General features: G+C 34.8%; 8 protein-coding genes across 8 annotated transcripts; 3 read left to right on the top strand and 5 right to left on the bottom strand.

Annotated features, from left to right (window-relative positions):
- Positions 1 to 297: 297 nt before the first annotated feature.
- On the bottom strand, positions 298 to 1,285 carry PHYBLDRAFT_63857 (hypothetical protein; the record flags this gene model as incomplete). The annotated part of the gene is made up of 5 exons (XM_018441193.1): positions 298 to 566; positions 641 to 706; positions 790 to 903; positions 1,018 to 1,136; positions 1,200 to 1,285. 5 exons carry the CDS (start codon positions 1,283 to 1,285, stop codon positions 298 to 300), a joined length of 654 nt encoding a protein of 217 aa, XP_018292232.1.
- A 184-nt stretch (positions 1,286 to 1,469) lies between these two features.
- PHYBLDRAFT_112042 (hypothetical protein) lies at positions 1,470 to 2,988 on the bottom strand (the record flags this gene model as incomplete). Its single annotated transcript, XM_018428260.1, has 6 exons — positions 1,470 to 1,802; positions 1,885 to 1,995; positions 2,079 to 2,304; positions 2,388 to 2,541; positions 2,659 to 2,747; positions 2,810 to 2,988. Coding segments are annotated over 6 exons (1,092 nt in total), but the record flags the coding sequence as incomplete, so codon positions are not given.
- A 986-nt stretch (positions 2,989 to 3,974) lies between these two features.
- PHYBLDRAFT_167615 (hypothetical protein) lies at positions 3,975 to 5,828 on the bottom strand (the record flags this gene model as incomplete). The annotated part of the gene is given in 7 exon segments (XM_018435678.1): positions 3,975 to 4,004; positions 4,064 to 4,295; positions 4,463 to 4,635; positions 4,655 to 4,759; positions 4,830 to 4,925; positions 5,174 to 5,500; positions 5,625 to 5,828. 7 exon segments carry the CDS (start codon positions 5,826 to 5,828, stop codon positions 3,975 to 3,977), a joined length of 1,167 nt encoding a protein of 388 aa, XP_018292230.1.
- An 895-nt stretch (positions 5,829 to 6,723) lies between these two features.
- Positions 6,724 to 7,168, top strand: PHYBLDRAFT_144645 (hypothetical protein; the record flags this gene model as incomplete). The annotated part of the gene is made up of 2 exons (XM_018431261.1): positions 6,724 to 6,755; positions 6,925 to 7,168. 2 exons carry the CDS (start codon positions 6,724 to 6,726, stop codon positions 7,166 to 7,168), a joined length of 276 nt encoding a protein of 91 aa, XP_018292229.1.
- A 546-nt stretch (positions 7,169 to 7,714) lies between these two features.
- PHYBLDRAFT_144644 (hypothetical protein) lies at positions 7,715 to 11,278 on the top strand (the record flags this gene model as incomplete). The annotated part of the gene is made up of 15 exons (XM_018431260.1): positions 7,715 to 7,869; positions 7,966 to 8,073; positions 8,187 to 8,226; positions 8,322 to 8,640; positions 8,789 to 8,862; positions 8,962 to 9,021; positions 9,132 to 9,322; positions 9,411 to 9,536; positions 9,603 to 9,747; positions 9,839 to 9,908; positions 10,016 to 10,137; positions 10,200 to 10,368; positions 10,466 to 10,619; positions 10,723 to 10,995; positions 11,131 to 11,278. The coding sequence occupies 15 exons, from the start codon at positions 7,715 to 7,717 to the stop codon at positions 11,276 to 11,278; spliced, it is 2,154 nt and encodes a 717-aa protein (XP_018292228.1).
- Positions 11,279 to 12,944: 1,666 nt separating this feature from the next.
- PHYBLDRAFT_102850 (hypothetical protein) lies at positions 12,945 to 13,440 on the bottom strand (the record flags this gene model as incomplete). The annotated part of the gene is made up of 2 exons (XM_018427743.1): positions 12,945 to 13,013; positions 13,093 to 13,440. Coding segments are annotated over 2 exons (417 nt in total), but the record flags the coding sequence as incomplete, so codon positions are not given.
- A 4,242-nt stretch (positions 13,441 to 17,682) lies between these two features.
- PHYBLDRAFT_77526 (hypothetical protein) lies at positions 17,683 to 19,150 on the top strand (the record flags this gene model as incomplete). Its single annotated transcript, XM_018443265.1, has 5 exons — positions 17,683 to 17,699; positions 17,809 to 17,932; positions 18,067 to 18,412; positions 18,475 to 18,678; positions 18,805 to 19,150. The coding sequence occupies 5 exons, from the start codon at positions 17,683 to 17,685 to the stop codon at positions 19,008 to 19,010; spliced, it is 897 nt and encodes a 298-aa protein (XP_018292226.1). The 3' UTR covers positions 19,011 to 19,150.
- An 84-nt stretch (positions 19,151 to 19,234) lies between these two features.
- On the bottom strand, positions 19,235 to 20,977 carry PHYBLDRAFT_63863 (hypothetical protein; the record flags this gene model as incomplete). The annotated part of the gene is made up of 4 exons (XM_018441194.1): positions 19,235 to 19,369; positions 19,438 to 19,740; positions 19,814 to 20,034; positions 20,209 to 20,977. The coding sequence occupies 4 exons, from the start codon at positions 20,975 to 20,977 to the stop codon at positions 19,235 to 19,237; spliced, it is 1,428 nt and encodes a 475-aa protein (XP_018292225.1).
- Between the last annotated feature and the right edge of the window lie 328 nt (positions 20,978 to 21,305).

The raw sequence follows: 21,305 nt of genomic DNA, 5'->3' as shown, positions 1-21,305 counted from the left end.
TCAATAATGTGTTATTCAACATATATCTATAAAAGATAGAGAAGTATGTTATTTTATATAAAAAATAACCTTTTGTATTCCGCAAGAGAACATCGATATAATATTATTTTCTATAGCAGTAAAGGGTCAAACAAGGGCATACATACATATGTATATACATATATTTAAAAAAAAAGCGTCCTTCCAAGAATTGTTGGAATTGGTATTGGTTATTAGATATTTAAACATATATGAAGAACAAATCAGTGGACTTCTTTATTTACAGAATGCACAAGAACCATTAATTAGTTAATTCATTCATTTGGCATTCACCGACGGACGTTCTTTACGCATTGTGTAGAAAAAGTAGTGGAACGCATCTCCCATTGTCCGGGTCTTGATATCCCAACAATCTCTGGTAAGATGTCTCTTGCGGAAATGGGGTTGTCCAAAAGTGATGTAGATGAACACACCACCTACTTTAACCACACGCTCAACTTCGTCCACCTCAGCCTTAACCTCGGCAATCAATTCTTCAGAGGGATCCCATACATCACCACGATCGCACATGAGAGCGTCCATGGTACCTAATATTTTTAAATATAATTTTTTAATTAATAAAAGATATATATATATCATTGTTTATAAAATTAACATTTACCTTTGTCAATAACAACATCAAATGAACTAGAATCGAACTTGAGATCACGAATATCCATTTCCAACCCTAAATATTTTTTATTAAAAAAATTAATAATAATCCAACCACTAAACTATATATATATATATTAGTTTCATGCATTAACTTACACTTCATTTCGGGCATGTGTACACATCGACTCTTCATATTTTCAATGACAGTTTTTGAATAATCGATATTGGTGATGTTCTTGTAGCCATCCTTATACATATCTTCTCCTAAGGCTTATTTTTTTTTGTAAAATAATAATAATAAAAAGAGCCTTTAATAATCAAATTGATATAACCAAATCTTACAAAACGCATATGCAGATCCAAAAATAAAAATGAGATACGTACTTGAATTTCCGCACCCAAGCATCAGAATTGAAGCTTCCTTGGAAGGAATAATCTCGGAAAAGAGTGGTTTCAATTCTTCATATGTCTTGAACCAGTCAAAAGTGGTGTCTGCGTTCTCTCTGAGAAAGTATGAGGAAAGAATAATATATAAGAAAAAAACGACTTTATCTTGTAAGTCTCACTTTTGGTAGCGCTCTTCCCAGTAAGCCTGGGTTTTGTAGGCAGTTGGATCGTCAGGGACGACATCGAGGGACGTTGATGCCACCATGTCAAAAGCAAAAAAAAAAGAAAAAAGAAAGAAAGGCTTCAAAACACAGTGCTAGAGAGATAACAGTCCAAAAAAAGACCACCAATAACTCCGACTCGTGAACTTTTTGATGGCTTTTTGTTTTATGTACGAATGAAATGCAATGCAATGCAAAATAAAAATAATAGTAAAAAAGTTAATGAGTCTATCGTAATTCATATCCTTCTTGTTCTGAACTTCTTCTTCTTTCAAAGTCGTCGCTGTCTCTATAGGTTGTCAGCGCACCATCGACCATCAATATTGGAGTGCTTTCAGCAGCCATGTTGTACATATGTTTTGGGTCTTCGCTTCTGTCCAATTCCTGAGAATTAGACATCTCTTGGTCTTCAATTGCCTTATTCGCTGCCTGATTTGCATTTCGAATCTTCATCCAGTTATAAAGGCAGATACCAAACAATGTGATGCACAGACCAACAGTATTTACAATTGTAAGACGGTCTCCGAATACTAATGTTGAGACAAAAATTGTGGCCACTTCCTGTTGAAACATATATAAGATACGCTTGTAAGATTAATATATTCTCAAATTTATGCAGCTTTTTTATCATTATTAGCATTACCTTGAAAATACCACACACACTAAGAGTGACAACTGATGTGCGTTTGATTAAGAAGAACTCGGACATGATCATAAAGAATGCCAAGGAACCTCCCAAGAGAATAATACCCATCTGTTTTATTGCACACAGCATACACATCGTTATTAATATATATATCCTTTTGAGCATTTGTAGTTGCTTTTTTTGTAGCTTACGGTGTGCATAGCATCTGAAAATGTCACAAAAAAGGCACTCTTGAAGATGGTGATATAGCCCTCAACTGCCCCTGAAAGGACAAGAAGAACAATTGCCTGGACAGGTGCCAAGAAGAATATTGAGACGAATGGATTGGTTAATCCCATACTTTCTTTTCGTAAAAGGACCTCTGTGAGACCCCATCTCAAGCCACCGCAAACAGAGGCTGTCATGACTTCCAGAAAACTATGTCAAATGTATATATATATTGACATATTGAGTTGCTTAATCCCAATACACACACAAACAACAATCTCTCTCTTATTTACCCAGACCAGACAAAGTCTGTTTCATCAGAGACCATGAGAACAACACCCGCTGTGATGATAAGGATGATAGTGATCAACTTGACATTGGGTTTCTCCAACTTGAACATAAACGCGAATAGCAAGACGAAAGCCAGGGTAGATGATTTACACATGGCTTAATTATATGATACAATTGAATTGTATTAGACAATTGCAACAACAACAAAAAATGGAGGGAAAAAAGGACACACAACCGAGAAATAAATAAATAAATGAATAAATAAAAACTTACTATAGAATGAGAGAGTGATGGTCTTGAGAGAGAGATTGGAGAGACCAATGTCAAAGCTGGTGGCTAATGCACAAGGAAATATTTTGTATCTAAGCTTGACAATGATATTTAGTTTGTGTATATTTATGTCATTTAAGTGTGCGAATATTACATGTATTCTTTGCCAGTAGGAATCTTCTTGGGCCGGAGCTTAGGTACGATAAGCAGAGAACATCCAGCAAAGATTGACTGTACAACCATGTGGATTGTAGTGACAAATAGAGGGAATTGAAAGTTGTAGTGCTCGGCCGAAAACATCCACTTGTTGTAAACTGACAAGATGGTAGCAAACTAAGAATTATATATTAGCTTACCCACGTCTCCAACTCTCACTCCCCTCCTACTCCCACCCCCTCCCTCTCTATTGCTCCCTTTCTGTTATTTTACAGAATTTAATTTCATTTCATGTTTGCATATATATATGTGTGTGTGTATGCGTGGGCGTTCATACTCAATCCGAAACTTCAATAGGCTGTATATTATAGCTTACCGTATACCTGTATATATATATGTATTCATATGTATTCATATGTATACATATTATTCTTTATTTAAGCTTGGGGTTGGTATTAAGGTTCCAAGACACTTACCACGTTAATATCCAGAATAGATTGATAGCCGATGTCTTTAACATGTTCTTTCTGTGGGCATTCTTCATTTCTTTTGGCGTTTTAGTGGGAATGTTTGTGGAGATGTCTTCTGGTTGTAGTAATCCTTGGGTTGCAGATGCATGTTCTTCAGGTGCGTATAAGGTGCTGTCGATAGATAACCGTGGGTCAGTGTTGGTCTCTGTGGTAATCTGCCCAGAAGCGATGACCATGATGAACGTGGAGTTTATTTTAAGCCAAAGAAGAAAAGAAGAAGAAGAATAAGAATAAGAAAAAAAAGAAGCTAAAAAAGGAAAACCTGTAACGAAATAGAAAGGAGATTGTCCAGGGCAGGACTTGCGTTTTCGTTCTTTGGTAATCCGCCCTTCAAACCTTCCTGGACAGTCTGGCTTTCTTTATATATATATATATAGATTGTGTGTGCGTGTGTACCGTTTGTGCCGTGTGTGTGTGCGTATGTGTGTTTTTTATTCATATTTTTTTATATATTTTATTTAATATATATGTATATACGTATATATTGATATATTGACATATAGATATATAGATATATAGATATATTGTATTGTATTATATTATATTATGTTGTAGATAGATATACATAAAAATGTATGTATTATGTATGTATATTGTGTGTGTATATATATAGTATAAAAGTATAGAACCACTTCAAGGTCCCTCTTCAAAGCGTCTTCTTGCCTGTGATTATTAACAATAAAAATGTTCAATACAATACACCAATACGGATGAATACCTACCATCTCTTTGACCCTGTCTTTGTAAGAATCAGATCCATCTGAAGCGTCTCTCTTTGCATATGCAGTACCAAGTCCTGCTCCCTGAGAATATCTCTCTGCGTTTATAGGATCAACAATACCAGAGCCATCCTTTCCAAGTCCTTCTCCACGTCGCCATCCCATTAGCTTCAACATACGTGCGCCTACATTATCATCTCCTAAAGCTTTTTTTACAGAAGCACTTTGAGTAGGTCTAATGTGTATAATTATATATACATTTATAATTATAATTACACACACACACATATATATATGTATGTATGTATGTGTTTAGCACAGGTTTGTTTAGTTTGTATGTGTACATGATTAGTTGACTTCAAGAAATAGATTTATATATATATATTCTGATATTACTCTAACCTCTCATCGGGTCTGAGTCGCGGTGGAGGACGGTGAATAGAGTCTGAAAGAGATGGCTTTTCTGGCTGACCATAAGCTTGCCTGCGCTCTGCAGCTCGATTACGGTAATGTTGCTGGAGAGATTTGAGTTTGGAGTATCCTAGATAAAGAATATCTTTTCTTTTCTTTCTTTCCTTCCACACACACACACACACTAATACTAGCACTAATACTAATAGTAGCGGTAACACTAATAGTAGCACCGATACTAAACGCCAACACTAGAACTAGCACTCGAACCCTCTCCCCCACACTTTGCTGTATATATACACCTCCTTCTATACTTTGGGTATGTATGTAGCTCTCTTGTTCATGCAATTTGCCTTACCTCTACAGCTCGTTCTTCTGCCTTTTCGGCTTCAGATTTCACAAATCGTTTCTTCATCCGGGCTTTTTCTATGACAACTGGGTCCTGGAGATTCTTCTAAAAGGTTCGTTCATGGGATTGACAGAACAAGATATATACATAGAAAGGGTAACTTTCTTTGTTATCACAGGAATATAACTTTAACCAAAAAAAAAAGACCACAGCTCTACTCATAGTCCCTGACCCATTTCGACCCTTTCCCCTCTTTATATCTATCTCTCATCTATCATTTCTTCCTGGTAATATATACATATACATATATATATGTATATACATATACACCTGATTGAGTGTATTCGTCGTACTTTGTGAAGTTCAGAAAGCTCTTGATGCTTCTCTAAATCCTGACCAGACTTGAATTTACGCTGACACAGCAGACATGCATTCATGACTCTATCCGAAAAATCGTCGTCTTTTTCTGATTTATTTTCTGTTGCTGCATCATCTTCTTCGTCAGCTTCTTTTTCGGCCTTTTTTTGTTTTGTCTCTGTTTCTTCCTTGGAATCTTTTGATTCCTTTGTTGATGGTTCCGAAAGTTTAGATTTGGTTTCTATTTCAGCCGAATTTTTGTCTTCCAAAGGGTCTTTGAGTTCAGCTTTCTTTTGATTCCATTTCTGAAGTTGGGTGTGGATCTGCAATGGATAGAGCGATGACGAAGGTATGTAATAGTCAAATACAATATAGTATAGTATATGATTAATTAATTAATAATCATTAACATATAAACTTTTCTTCTTTCTTTCTTTTTTCATTTACCTTTTTGGATGATACTAGTGTATCTTTTTCGGCTCTCTTTCGCTTCCGTTCAAATTCTTCTTCCAAACGAAGAGCCGATTCAGTAGAAAGTTTAGATGCAGATTCGACCTTTTCGGCTGTAGGTTTGGGTGCAACTACTTGCTCTTCAGAGAGCTTTGATCGAATGACAAACTTGATAGCTTGTTGTTGTTTGTGAGGAAACATGATACGACTGTAAGCAGTAGAAAGGGAAAGCTGAAAGTAAAAAAATAATAATAATTAAGGAGAGGAGGAAAAAAAGAGGTGCCCCATGAGAGTAAGAATTAGAATTAATATATATATGTAATATAAATATAAAGTAATATAATATTACAGTACGATACAGTATATAAGGACAATACAAATATCTACTATCACTGTAGTAAATGGCAGACATTACAACTCCGCCACCGTAGGAATTATACGGTCCCGTATATCTTATATGAATCCGTATAATTCCTACGGTAGCGGAGTTGCAATGTCTTCCAATAGAATTTTGGCTTTTAGTAAATTAAAAGTACTTACAGTGAATACTATTTATTGGAGTTAAAATTACTTTTTATCTAATCCAATAAAATCGTATAAAATAGCAAAATTATACCATTTTTAGGTACATATTTCTCTTTTTATAGCAAATTTGGATAATACAATTCGTTGAATTTCAAATTATTTTTGCATCTAATCCAATCAAATATTCTAAATATGGCAAATCTATACCTTTTTTTAGATATATTTATTCTTATAATTGGTTCAACAAATGCACAGTTTTATATTTGAATTTTATAGTTTTTATTGATCAAAATAAAAGTTTAATAATATTTAGTAGCAGTTTAAGCTATAAAGTTACTAAATAATATACATATATCTGTTTTTATGTGATACTTTTTACATTTTTTTAGCTAAAAAAAAAGGCTATTCTCTAAGTACTATGATATTGATGAAGGCATGTATATTGCTTAATTGATTCTTTTTATCAAAGATAATAAACCTGCTTTGTGTTAACATTGTCATGTCTGATTCCTACTTTTGAAAAACCAGAAGACAGATTCCCTGCAATTCTCTAAAGCTACCGAGATCTCTAATGAGCATGCGAGCAATCTTGACAGCCAAATTGTACTTGATGCAGATATTTTTCTGTCGATTCTTCTCAAGTTACTTTCTTTTGTCAACCTTGCTGATTCGTATTTTATTAATACTAGCCTTGCTAGCTATTAAGCATGTTTCTTTTAAAGACATTTAATAATTCTAGACCTTGTGAAAAAAAATAGGTAAGTCCTTTTAGATGTACCAATCTAAATTGTTTGGAGAACATGGACGGGTCAGAAGTTATGCATCGTTTGTGGAATCGGGATCTTGCTGCTGTCCTGAACTTCCGACATATACTTAAAAATCTGAGATATGATGGGACTATACCTGTAAGGTTCACCCGCGTTATTCGGATTGGATGTATCAGAAGACAAGCAGAAGAAGATCTCCAGGAGGGTCGTCGTTTGAGACAAAGACTGACTAGACTTCAAAGAAGATGAAAAAATTCGTCCTGGTTACAGCTTAGGACCCACCCAAGCTACCGCTGGTAAGCCATTAGATTTGAATAACTTGGTATTTAGTTTTGTAATGGGTTGAAAAAGCTAAGAAAAAGATGTTTTGCTTTGACTGCAAAAAACATGGTGGGGTAAAAAAAAAAAGTAGAATATAAAAGAGAGCGAGAGAGAAATTGGTGCTTAATTAAAACTCAACTACAAGACACTTTAAACCCCGGAAAACTTGCAACAATTCACTAAAATAGCCTATTTTTTTATATAGGGTATATATTTAAATGCGTGTGTGTGTTCCTTTCTCATTGTGACTTGTGAGGCGGTCAATAAAAGAAACTATTAGCATCGTTTGGTGTGTCTGTGTGTGCCTGTCTGTAAAAAGACAAAAAGACAGATTATATAACGTGCCTGTGTGCATACCAGTGTGTGTCTATATATTATTCTTATTTCTTAAGCTATTATTTTGATTTATTGATATTGTTTTTAAAGAATATATATATATATCCCCCTCCTCCTCCAACAAAAGTCAAAGCCAAAATGTCAAAAATCACAGGAATGGCAGCTACAACATTACCAGCAGACGACACTATACTTGAACATAGATTTACAAAATTATGCTATCATCTGAAATCATCACCAGAAGAATCAGCTCTTCATTTTCCATTTGAAATGAGAGCCATAGTTCAGAACAGGTGAAAAGAATTAAAGAAAATCAAATAAAATAAGAAAAAAATAAGCTTTTCCTCTGACAAAGGATTCTATCACCGTGTTACTGACACTTGATCCAGAATCGATCAACTTGAGAAAATCAATGTAAAGAATAAACAAATCCAGCAAGAAATTACTCTTCTGAAACATGAAGTCATCGCATGGAATCTATTAGATTCCTTTTCACGGTAAATATATATATATATACATTATGCATATAAAGATTTCAATATTCCATTATTTATTACATTAATTCATTCGTTTTATTGTTTCTCTCGCTCTCGCTCTCACGTTTTGATAGTGCAAGCTCAAAACAACCTAGTCCATTATGGCATTGTTTGGTAAGATAATTTAACGCTTTACATACAAATATGAATTCAAAGCATAAAGACAACATAATGTTTATATATATATGCGTGTGGGAAAATATGCATAGTATATCAAATCATGGCTAGAGGAAACAACCAAAGCAAATCTTACAGAAGACAGATCACCTTTTGGCGAATCTGATGACGATATGGAAGATGAGATACCAGTGTTGAATTCCAATATAAAGGCCAAAGAACAGGCCAGACAATTAAAAAAACGAAGACTGGACTCTTTTGACAGACAAGATCTCGAAGCTTACTACATAACGATTCTCAAGCTGATCAGACGCGGCCAGTTTGATGAGCTGACTAGCTTGGCGTCCCAACACACCGATTCCCGAAAGGTTTTCTTCATTCATTTTGCTGATCTTATGAAGAAGGCAGAAGGTACTACTATCTCTACTATTAAAGTTGATTCATTGATTGCTTGATCTTGATAGTTAATATAATTATATATATATATATATATATATCAAAAAGTTCCTCACGTACTCTATTTTCCTTAATTTACATGCTTGTTTATTTATTTCTATAGATGGAATCGGCATAGAATGGAAAGCAGAAAAACGAAAAATGTGGAAAAAGATGTGTGATGATCAACTTAAGGATGTATGTATATGTATATGCATATGTGTATATGAAAATTGAGTTTGATAATACATATATATATACTTATGCTTATTATTACTATTATTTGTTGTTGTGCAGAAAAATCTAGGCCCATACGGAAAGGCAGTATTCTCTGCAATAACTGGAAGGACAGAGCATGTAAGAGCTATCTTCTATTTATCATATATATATGTATATATGTATATACTCAGCTCAATCGATTCGATTTTGTTGCAAAAACAAAACAAAACAATAAAAATCTGAATTAGCTCCTTCCTGTGTGCGAGACTTGGGAAGACGTAATTTGGTCTTACAATAATGCATGTCTCCAAGCTACCATCGAGAAATTCCTTAGCCATCAACCTGGTTCCGATGATGTTTCGGTGCCTAGTCAACCCAATGATATCACCTATCTACCTCTTGAGATTGCTAGCCTAGCAAATGGCAAGGATATATTGCTGTCAAAGAAAGTACAATCTACACCTAAGCCTATTCATATACATAAATAATCGTTTTATATTTACTTACTTTCATGATTCTTTTATTAGGCCTGGAATTGCTTGTTTCTTTCACCATGCACAGACAATATTTCTTTCTAGCAAGCCACTCGAGCTTATTGATTGTTTGTACACCATTTGTGTAGATAAAAAGTGGAATGCACTAAGTGGCATTAGGTAAGTAGAAAAATATAAGAAGAAAATTGATTTGATTGATTGACTTGAATGGTAAATTGTGTTTAGTGAGAATCCAAAGTTACAGGACGTATTCTTGCGGGTTGCAGCTTCCTTTGCTCTGTATGTTCAGGTCTATTATAAAATAGACGATCCAAAGATCAATTCCTTGTTGGAATGTTATGCTACAAAACTCGCTGACCGATCTTTTGATGTAAGTACTCCCCAATAGCACATACAAAAAGTAGTATGTATACCAATTGATCATACCTTATTACTATCTATCTTGTTTTTTTTTGCTTTAGGACATGGCTATGTATACCTCAACGCTCCCAAGTGATTTACAGACAAGTTTCATGGCTAGATTTTTTAAAAGTAAATTCGAGTGAATGAATGCTCACAACTTTTTTCTTTAAAAAAATCTTGTTTTTGAGGTGTATTAATGAAATATGTATATCTAATATTGATAACAAAAAAAAAAGACTTTGATGGAGACAAAAAGGCATGCTCTGAACTAGTAAAGATAGCAAGAAAATACAGGGTGGATATTTCCAGTGTTCTAGAATGTATATTTGTACTCTACATGACAGAATTTGTGAATAAAGTAAGTAATCACTGTAATTATGATTATGGTTTTTATTCCAAATTGTTTATTACCATTTGTAGCAAGCCGTTTCTCAGTCTAGCCTACAAGAAAACTATAAATTTGAACTAGAAGGAGCGTTGTCAAAAAATGATCGGATCTGCCTCAAAGCCGTAGGTTGGCTCAGCATGGATAACGCTATGGCTAACAACCTGATCGAAAGAATCAATGGAGTCCTAAGATACCTACTTGGTGAGAAAACCTAGGTCAAAAACACCACAGACACACATTCGTATATTATTCACGTTTTTCAGACTCTCACATTCAAAGCTGTATTTTGTATCTGTAGCTACGCGTCAAATTGGATTAGCTTATTTTGTAGCCATTTCCGTTCCAGTTTCATATTTAAATACGTTTGCCATTTACGCAGACAGACCTTCAACAATACCCGATGTTGTCTCAGAATTCTATTACCACAGAAGTGTGATTGAGATTTTAAGAATGTATCCCAAATGGGTAGAAAAGCGAGACAACAAACCCGAGGACACGCAAGTATTTCTTCTTCATTTTTCTTTGTCTTGTTTATTAACTTATTAATCTATTTAGAGCAACCATTGAAGCACTAGATGCTATTCAAAAAGCGAGAGAAGATTTCCGTAATTTGACAAAGGAACTCTCGGAAAAGATCAAAGCTGTTCTGAATTCAAAGTGGTTGAGGGTTAGCTCTACCGAGAAAGAAGTCTTGAAATACATGGACTGGGATCTGGAACCAGCTCTGATCGAACGATTGTCTAATGCTGAGCTTCGAAAGGTCTACATCACACAACTTGTATTCTACCTCCACGATCTTTACTTTGATACCTCGGATATCTTTGAACAGTAAGTTTGAACTAATTATTACTTATTGATATCCTTTTACTTAATATTTTTCTTTCTTTCTTTATTGATCTTTTAAATATTATATTATATTTTACACACATATACATATATATATACATGCATACAATAATCTAGGCATTGCAAGGATAGTCTCAACCTTATGGAACTTGTGTCTCAAGGTCACCATGGTATTTACAAAGATATCGAAGCTGCGGGAAAAACAAGCCTTCTTTTGCAGCGTCTTTGTAAATCAAAACTTAAGATTCTAGAAGTCTCACAGTAGCAAGCAAACAAGCAAATAAACAACAGACAACCAAAATAGCAAACAAACAAACAAAAAACTAGAAAACTAGAAGAATAGAAAGCAAGCGAACACTATTGAGGTAACATTGGCTCACACACGCACAAGCAAACTATCAGACTAAGAAACTAGCAAACATGTAAACACTACAGAGGTAACATTGACTCTCTCTCTCTCTCTCTCTTAAACACACACACACTTACGCACAGACAAATAAGCAAACATACAAACTAGCATACTAGCAAACACGCACATGCAAACATGCAAGTAAGCAAACATGCAAGTATGCAGACATATTTTGTGCATGTGTGTGCCAATGCTATTTCTATATTGTTTGCATGTTTGCAGGTTTGTTAGTCTGTTAGTCTGCTAGTTTTTTAATCTGGTAGTCTACCCGCTTGTTTGTATGCATTTGTGTGCCAATTTAAAAACGAAATAAATAAATAAAATCTGTAAAATATTTTATAGCTCTTATATATATATATTTTGCAGCTTACAAAATAAAACCAAAACCAAAAAAAAAAGGGCAAATAAACCTAATTTATTTGGAGTTAGTCTATGATCTCTTAATATATTTTACTTTATTCCTTTTTAAGCTAAAATCTCGTAGATCATTTTTAATACTACTGCTAATCTTGAGATGCCAAGAAGTTTACATACAACATTTTTAAATATCAATAAAATACTAACAAGGTACAAATATATACATAGAGATATATATATATATATATACGTTTCTTGGTCGATAAAAATAAGTTCCTTTTTTTTTGAATCAGTAATTATAGTGCGTGTAATGTTTGTGTATTATTTAAACTCTGCAATATATTCTGTCTCTAAAATATAAAGGTGTATAGGTAGAAATACAGACTAAGAAAATGAGATTACTGAAGTACAGTACAGTGCAGTTTAGTGCAGTTTAGTGTAATGTAATGTAGTGTAGAATAGATAGATAGATAGATATACTACAAAGAAAGTAAGAGAGATAAGAAAGAGAAAATACATAATGATAAAGGTATTGAAAATTTCGGATAGAAAAAATAAAAAAATAAATGATAGAATAGGATAGGATAGGATTAAGGTATTCTTCTTCCTCTTCTTCTTCTTTCCTTCTTTGACCAAAATTTATATATGTGGGTTGGCTTGGTTTATAGATGGTATTATTATTATTTTTTCCAAAAAAAAATAACATTTGTGGAGCTTATGCTGCGATCATGACAGCAACCAAAAGGACAGCGCCACCCAGGGCAAATGTGCGAGGTTGGAGCATGCTTGCGGCACTGTTGATGGATTGGGCGCTGTCAGTTTCTTGGCTGAGAGGTTCGGAGGCAGACGATGCCTTACCGGAGGACTGTGAGTTTGGGATTTGACTGGGTTTAGAAATAGGGTCCGAAGAAGAAACAGCAGGAGAGGGTACGGGTACAGAGGTGGTGGCAACTGGGGTAGATTCAGCGCTGGGGGTGGTCTCACCGGGTGCGACGGTACTTGATGCAGCGGGTGTAGCCTCAACAGCAGAGCTGCTGCTTTCTTCAATTGGGCTAGTTGTTGTAGGAGTAACAGGATCACTGGTTGGAGCAGTAGTTCCATCACTAGTAGTAGGGGTGGTGGTATCTGGAGTAGTTCCAATAGCAGAAGTATCCATTGGACCACTATAGTCACCGGGGATAATGTGGGCACATCCTTTCTCAGAGATACCACGGTTACAGTTTGTTGTGTCATTCTATTATAAAATATATAATAATGATAATAGAAAAGATAAGTAAAGGAAATTATAACAGTAGTAGCAGTGAGTTACTTACGCAACATCTCATACAATAAGTCAAATTGATGGGTTCAATAAGATTGACATAGTAGGTCCAACCAGCACAGGTGGATCCTATGGGAGCTCTGACGTCAAACTGACCACCTTCGTCAGATACATTGAGATTGGCCTTGGATGGGTCGATTTGGCCGGTTACTTGGACGTACTCATCTGTGGCTACAAAGTGAGCAGACTGAATAAAGTCGGTGGGCATTGTTTCGGCCCCGGTTGCCTCTGGGGTTGAGCCGAGACAGAAGGCGTCTCCGTCCCACTCAGTATCAGAAATGAGGCGATCGACCGAGTCTGAGGGAGGCAAGAAGACGCAGAAGTTGGACGCATCGACTACCTGAGCGATCTTTCCACTAGCACTGACAACGTTTGCGAGCAAGCCAACAGAGGCAATGATTGAAGTCAACTTAATGAGCATTACTGATATTGTTTGTTTGAGTGATTAGGTGAATTGAAAGACAAAGACAAAGACAAAGACAAAGAAGAGGAAGAAGAGGAAGAGGATGAATAGGTAAGTAAGTCGAAGAATTCAATGGATTTATATAATTTTATATATATACACACAAATGGTAATAATAAAAGAGAGAGAGAAAAAGAAAAAGAAAAAAAAATAAAGTAAAAAGGAAATATATATATATATATACAAATGGCTCAAAAATAGATATTGATAATGTCACACATTGACTGGACTTATAATTGTGATCTGACCTTTTTGACCTATCGAGTGAACCAGCCAAGACTCAAAAAAATATATATATATAAAATACATATAAAATAAAAAGGAACCTCTTGACCCTTGTGTATGTGTTCCTTTCCTTTCACTATATATATATCTTTATTAATGACCTTCTTATATATATATATATGTGGGTGTGGGTGTGTGGGTGTATTTGTGTGTGTGTTCCATGTTTTATATTCCCCGTCTATGCCCGACCTATTTTCTATATTTATTCCTTTACAATATGAAAATTAACCTCTTTGAACCAAATCACAATAGATTTAATACACATATCAGTGTATATAAATATAAATAAATATGTCTATGTATAGATAGGTAAATAGACATAATAATTATGTACAGCTATGTGCATCAAGGTATATAATTACATTTATTTACTCCAATAGGAAATATTTTCCTCTAAATCTCAATACTGATTACCTTTTATTGTCCTTTACATCATGTTACTTTTGGCTTGTGTACATGCTGAATCTATATATCCATATGTATCTCTTTATCTTTCTATTAGTCTTGGTCGAACCATAGGAAAATAGATAAATACTCTTTATATAACATAATCTTGATATTTTTAGCCTTTTCTCTATTTTTCCTTTTTTGGGTATTAATAAGCTGCAGCCTTTTTTCTTTCTTTTTCCTTATATATATATTACAGTCACTATACTTGGAGTGTGTTGAAAAATTAATGGTTAAATGGAACAAGCTACACCTTATTTTGACATGACCTTTTCTGACAACTCAATCAATTACTTGTGCTCTCAGTAAATAACAAACAAACAAACAGATGATGAGCACCATGCTTTATATTCCAAAAATATTGCTCTAGCTATCACAATGGGGCCATACATTTGTTAAAAGAAAACCCCCAATTGAGAAATCAAATGCTTTAACCAATAAGACATCTCAAAGTCCTCATTTGAATCTAATCGAATACTTTTAGCATACTCCAAGAGCCAAAGTACAAGATATCAAGGCCTTTATTCTTCAAAAATCAAGAGACATTTGACCCCCAAAAAAAAGGAAGGACGTAAAGTATCTGTTAAACGTTTTGGCTCAACTTTCATATAAATAAAATACAATAAAAAAATACACTATATCTTGCTGGAAAATAATTGCGCACACCCTTCAAGAAAGAAGCAAAATACTGGAGTATGAAACAGATTAAGATCCAGATACACTTGTGTACTTGCCATTAAATCATATTTCACCACGCTTCATTAGACATCAATTTGTTTCAATTCTCATTCATTTTATTATTAACTATATTGGTAAAGAAGACTGAATATACTACAGCACAAGCATTGAGCCTTTTATAAAGAAAAAAAGCCCTGGCCATTAATGATCTTTATTAGATGTACCTGAAATAGATTTAGATCCAATTGCTCCATTGCTTAAATTCAAATCTTTTTTTTTTGAACTGATTTGTAGTGCTGAGTTGCTCTATTCGTCCAATGCAATGCCCTGTTTCTTTGGTTGTTTTAGTTTCTTTGTCATCGAGTGAATCAGATTATAAATCATTTCTAGTATCATGATTATTTATACGAGGTATTGTTTAAAAAGTCTATAGCAACGTATACAAATCTGTTTATTTCCGGAACTTTTACTTTAACAATGATATTCCTTTAAGCCAAAGAATCACCATGGAGAAATGTTACTTATTTGCTGGTAAAATTGAAAGTATATTGGTAGAAATCATTTTCTGGAATCTTGTGATTCACCGTCAATTCTTAAAGCCGCCGAAGAGAGCAGAAACCAAATCTCATAAAGTGTAATATTATGACAGCATTTGAGAAAAAAAAAGAATTATACTATAGCCTTTCTATTAACCAGCTTCATTTAGTCACTCAACCCACAATAGTTGAATTATGCTTAGCTTTCCCTTTTTATATCTTCATTTAATGCCCTTAATTAGGTATATCATTATATTATCAAAGGTAGTAGTTTCTAGTGATCCACACCAAAAATATTAATAGCTAATTTTAATGTGGTGTGGTGTCATTTAGAGTAAGTTTAATGACGATAGATGTAATGTTGACCAAGGAGATAATTATCAATAGAATAGAAAAACTTGTGGTCGAGAATTATTTTCTTATGCTACCTTAATGATCTAACGCGTATTATACTGTTAATTATTCATAAAATAGTTAATGCCTTGTACAAAAACACACACACGTATTTGTATAGAAAAGAAGGGGAAATGAGTAAACGTATATAATAATAATAATTTGTTATTTTTAAGCCGGAACTTCGGATCAAGAAATGACTGGTACGACAATAACCTTTTTTCTTTATTTCTTTCACAAGCTCTACCGCGACTAGGGTAACCTGCCAAGAAGCTAGGTAAATCGTACCATACTTGATTAAAACTCTATCTTTTTTTTTTGCTCTGGTGCATGTGTCATGTTGACGTATATCATACAAAGCCAACCCATTCATAACTATGCTAAGATAAAATAAAATAAGAAGCGAGAAAACCTATGTATATATCAAACCATAATCATTTTTGAGTTGATCGCTTTCAAGTAATTTATCAAATCTCCTTTTTCTATACTGTACACAAAAGAAGTATTATGTTAATATAAAAAGGTATTGATACGGAAACTACAGAATTCAAATAAAACCATTAGATTATATTATATAACCTTTTTTTCTTTTAAAAAAAATTCCTCAAGAAATTGTATCATTATTATCACTATTATCATTATCAGTTGGTCAAGCACAAGTTCAATGCCAAAGAAAGGACGAGGAGACAGGTGAGGAGAAGTATGCTTTTGAACGCGTAGTTTACAAAAGAAGCAAAGAATAAAATAAGAGTTCTCCTAGACAGGGTCTACAGTCCAAAATAATAAAAGTTAGTACTTGTTTATATTTGCCTCATACCAAATTGTACATATATTTTTTTTTTAAAAAAAAAGAAAATTGATTTATTGATTTTGGCCTTTTTTCTTTTTCTTTTCTGTGATCTGATGGAAATGTCATTTTTCGCCCCTCAGCTCCTTTTGTTGACAGCATCATTATCTAAAGTCTAATCACAGCATTACACCTCTCTTTATCTTTATGTTGGCCCTTGAATTTACTTGCTCATTAGTCCACTTCCCTTTCTCCCCAACCCCTACACACCCCTCCCCTACCCTCCCCTACCCTACCCTACCCACCTCTTCCCTTGCCCTCCTTTCCCCTTTGTCTCCTTTGGTCCCCCGAGCGTGTGGAATAAAGTGTCAGAAATATATGTGCATATATGTGATAATAAAGAGATAAAGAGAAAAGAAAGAAATAATTGTTGTAGATTTTAAAGGTCTATGATACAAATAACACCCCTCACCCAAGCATATATATATATATATATATATGTGTGTGTATATTCCTTATTATTATTATTATTTGATAAATTATTTTCTGCCAAAATAATTATTGTTATTCAAGGTTTGAAAAATCAAGGGTAACATATATAGTGCTTGTTGCCTGTTGCTTGTTGCTTTTACTTTATTTTTGGTGTGAAATAGAATACAACAAAAGGATCACAATTTGAGTTGTCTGATTATTTGAAATATTTATCTAATTATATATAATATCTGTCTTTTTGGGTGTATCTTATTTTATCTATTGATCACATCTATATCTTAAGTTGGAGTCATTTTTCGATGCCATAGTACATTTGCTATAATTTAACTCTCAGCTCCATCTCGATTTTCAAGGATAAGCCACTCTAACCTAAGAGTCATTGATTTGGCATGGTTTTTTTTTTAAAAAAAGACAGCCAGACAGAAAAGGAGATATAGAGAGAGAAATAAACCCCGCTTTACGCTTCTTGCATACATTCTCTTCTCTTTCTTTCTCAACGCCATGGCACTCATCTCTAGGTAAAACCTACAAAACCCAACACCCAAAAAAAACCAAAGTCTCTCTTGTCTATCAATATCAACTAAACGTTCAAATATAATTATAATTTTCTGTTATATATATATAAAGTAACTGTCCTGACCTTAAGCTTATTGCTCGTGGAAAGGTCCGTGATCTTTATGAAGTAGACGAGCACTCGCTGCTCTTTGTCGCCACTGACCGTATTAGTGCCTTTGATGTCATTATGAAAAACGTTTGTATTCTTCACTCACTTGTCTATAAATATCTCTATATATACTTTGAATAGTTATAGCTACAAGTTTGGTTGTCTGTTTTTTTTAAAGAAATAATAATAATAATAATAATAATAATTGTTATTATGTATAGGCTATTCCAGGAAAGGGTAAGATCTTGACCCAGATCTCTTTGTTCTGGTTTGACCTTCTGAAGGATGTCCTTCCCAACCATTTGATCACTGCCGACTTTGACAAGATGCCAGCACATATCCAAAAGTACCGTGACCAGCTTGACGGCCGCTCGCTTCTTGTCAAGAAGATACGCGTCTTGCCAATCGAAGCCATTGTCCGTGGTTATATTACCGGCTCTGGCTGGTCCGAGTACAAGCGCAAGGGTACTATTTGCGACATTGAACTTCCAAAGGGATTGGTCGAGAGCCAGAAGCTACCCGAGACACTCTTTACTCCAAGCACAAAGGCTGATATTGGTGATCACGGTAAGTTTAAATAATAATAATTATTATTATATAAGCTAATTTTTTTGTAATAAATGTAATAGATGAAAATATTCATCCTTCAAAGATGGTTGATATTCTTGGTGACAAGGCTCTTGCTGATAAACTCACCGAGTCAGCAATTGCCTTGTACACGAAGGCGAGCGAATATGCCGCAAGCAAGGGAATCATTATTGCCGATACAAAATTCGAGTTTGGTTTGGATGAGAACAATTCCTTGGTTTTGGTAGATGAAATCTTAACTCCCGGTAAATAATATAACAATTCTACTTTTATATATATATATATATATCTGTTTTTGGTGGAATTATTACTAAAAATCCCTTATTCTTCTTTATATATCTATCTATCTATCTATTTATTTATATGTGTAGATTCTTCTCGTTTCTGGCCTGCAGCTACTTATAAAGCCGGAGGTGCTCAGGATAGCTTTGATAAGCAGTATTTGCGCAATTACCTAGAGTCAATCAAATTTGACAAGGAAACTAGCATTGAATTGCCTACCGATGTGATCGAGAACACCTTGGCCAAGTACAAGGAAGCCTGCAAGCTCTTGACTGGCGAAGATGTAAAGTTATAAACTTTAAAGCACAATCACATACATATATATTTATGAGAAAAATAAGATGAAAAAAAAAGAGTAGTATTAAGTACCTTGACACTGACACTGACCAAAAAGTCAAGTTGTAAATAACAAACAATAAAATAAAAGTAAAATATATAGAGAGGATGACAGTTTGTTGTATATTTTATAAATTTGAACGGTAGAATTTTGAAAATCTTTCAAGATGATAGATATAGTTTTTAATTTCTTCTGGTTACTCTGCTACTCTGCCACTTGTCTAATAATGGAATTCCTGTATTGACCCACCATCCAATACTTTCCATCCCACTGGGTGATTGTTGAAATGAATATGATTGGAACACATGAAGCATATCCTGTAAAGCAAAGCAAAGACAAACCAAATGAATATATAAAAGAACCTTGAGGTCATATATCTATATACCTCGTATACTTCGTGTTGTATTCGAGTCGTCTTTGCAGTCTTTAGTCTATAGACGAGTTCAGTGATTTCGGTCTGGAGTGATTCTACTGCGCCTGACTGTATCAACAGAGGGGGTAAATGTTCAAAGTGATCCGCATAAAGTGGTGACACATAAGGATGTCGGCCAAATCTGTGCAGATCGTCAGGTCCAAGGTAGTGTATGGCTGGATTCAAGGTTCCTGGAATCTCTGACCGAGGTACGAATACATTATTCACAACAGTCTCATTCCAGACAGAGTGTCTGTAGGTAAGGTCAACGCACGGCTAACAATATCAACTACAAAGTCAGTGAACCAAATGAAATGAAATGTTTTTTTTTGAGTGTTGGTTGTCTTACTGAAAGTAATATAGCACCTTCTGGACATGGTACGCCATGATCACGTAAATAAAGCATCATTGCTAAACAAAGACCGGCTCCTGTAGAATCTCCAGCAACAAAAATGTTTTTCGGATCAAAGCTGCCTTGACTAGATCCATTTATTAAGTTCAAATACGACTGTACAACGTCGCACAGTGCTGCTGGAAAGCGGTTCTCGGGTGAAAGCCGGTAATTGACAGCTAAGTTTTTATTATTATTATTATTATTATTATTATTATTTATATTTATATTTATATATGCATATGCATATGTATGGTCATCAATAAATAAATCACTCACTCACTCACTCACCAACTCATTCACTCAATAAATCAAGCGATCAATTAATCAAGCAATTAACCAAGGTAGCTTACCAAATACTCTTCGTTTGGTTACCTTACTTAGTGCACAGGTAACGCTGCGATGTGTCTGGGCACTCATGCTGTAGAATCCTCCGCCATGTATATAAAGAATGATCTTCTCGTCTGGTCTGGCTTGAGTTCTGGTTGGCCTAGTGTCTAATCTCTGGCTTAAAGAGGGCAAAGAGAACGAGACGATGGACCAAAAGAGCCGTTTTGTCTTTTTGGTTAATGTATCCTCTTCTTCCTCATCCTTCTTTTTGTTCTTATTCTTCTTTTTCGTCTTCCTATCATAGTCCTCGTTCTCGGTAGATACCCACTCAGCACTCATGATCCGTGTTCCAGCTTCGTCTTCCTGGTCAATTTCGCTCAGTATGCCAGGCAAATTTTGTTTGGCGCAGTAAAATGAGCCGTCTTGGATTGTCGGCCGATAAGACGGAATAAGGCAAAGAAAGGCCGGCAAGTGGTTTAAGACCATTCTCCAGAATCCGATACTCTTTTGGCACGACTGGTCTCTGAGGGCCTGGATGAGACCCACTCTTGCGGTCGTCTGGAGATTCCACGAGGGCATCTTTGGCTTTCCGGAAAGGTGGGACCAGACATCCAAGGTCACATTGAGGATGTTTATGGGCAGCCAGAGAACAGAGTCGTACAGTTCCTGGTACACCAGCCCAGGGTCCTGTTTGATCTCTTGTTTGGCATTAGATGGCTTGGATAGGCCAGACGGTGGTGGGATCTGGCAGCATATTTTTGAGGTACATTCTTGAAGTTGGATCAAGGTCATTGAAATTCGGTTTGATTTGATTTGGTTTTATTGGGTTGGATAGTGTTGAACTTGGCAGTGATTTATAGAAGAGTATTATGAAGGATTAGCAACAATTATTGTCGTTATCGCTGTTATCGTTGTTGGTCTGTTAAGAGGAGAAATAGAGAAAGAGAAGGAAAAGGAGAAGGAGAAAGAGGGAGCTAGAGAAAGAGAGAGAGAAAGAGAGAAAAGGCTAAAGAATAATCATTGGGATTAGGACCCATTATTATTGTAGTTATTTTATGATTTATACAAGACAAAGTCTTAATCGAATTGTGCATTATATATTTTAAAGAAAATATATTGA

The sequence above is a fragment of the Phycomyces blakesleeanus genome (genome assembly GCF_001638985.1).
Source record: "Phycomyces blakesleeanus NRRL 1555(-) unplaced genomic scaffold PHYBLscaffold_9, whole genome shotgun sequence".
Taxonomy (NCBI): domain Eukaryota; kingdom Fungi; phylum Mucoromycota; class Mucoromycetes; order Mucorales; family Phycomycetaceae; genus Phycomyces; species Phycomyces blakesleeanus.
The sequence above is the reverse complement of the archived record's forward strand: the minus strand, read 5'-3'. Positions and strand labels throughout refer to the sequence as shown.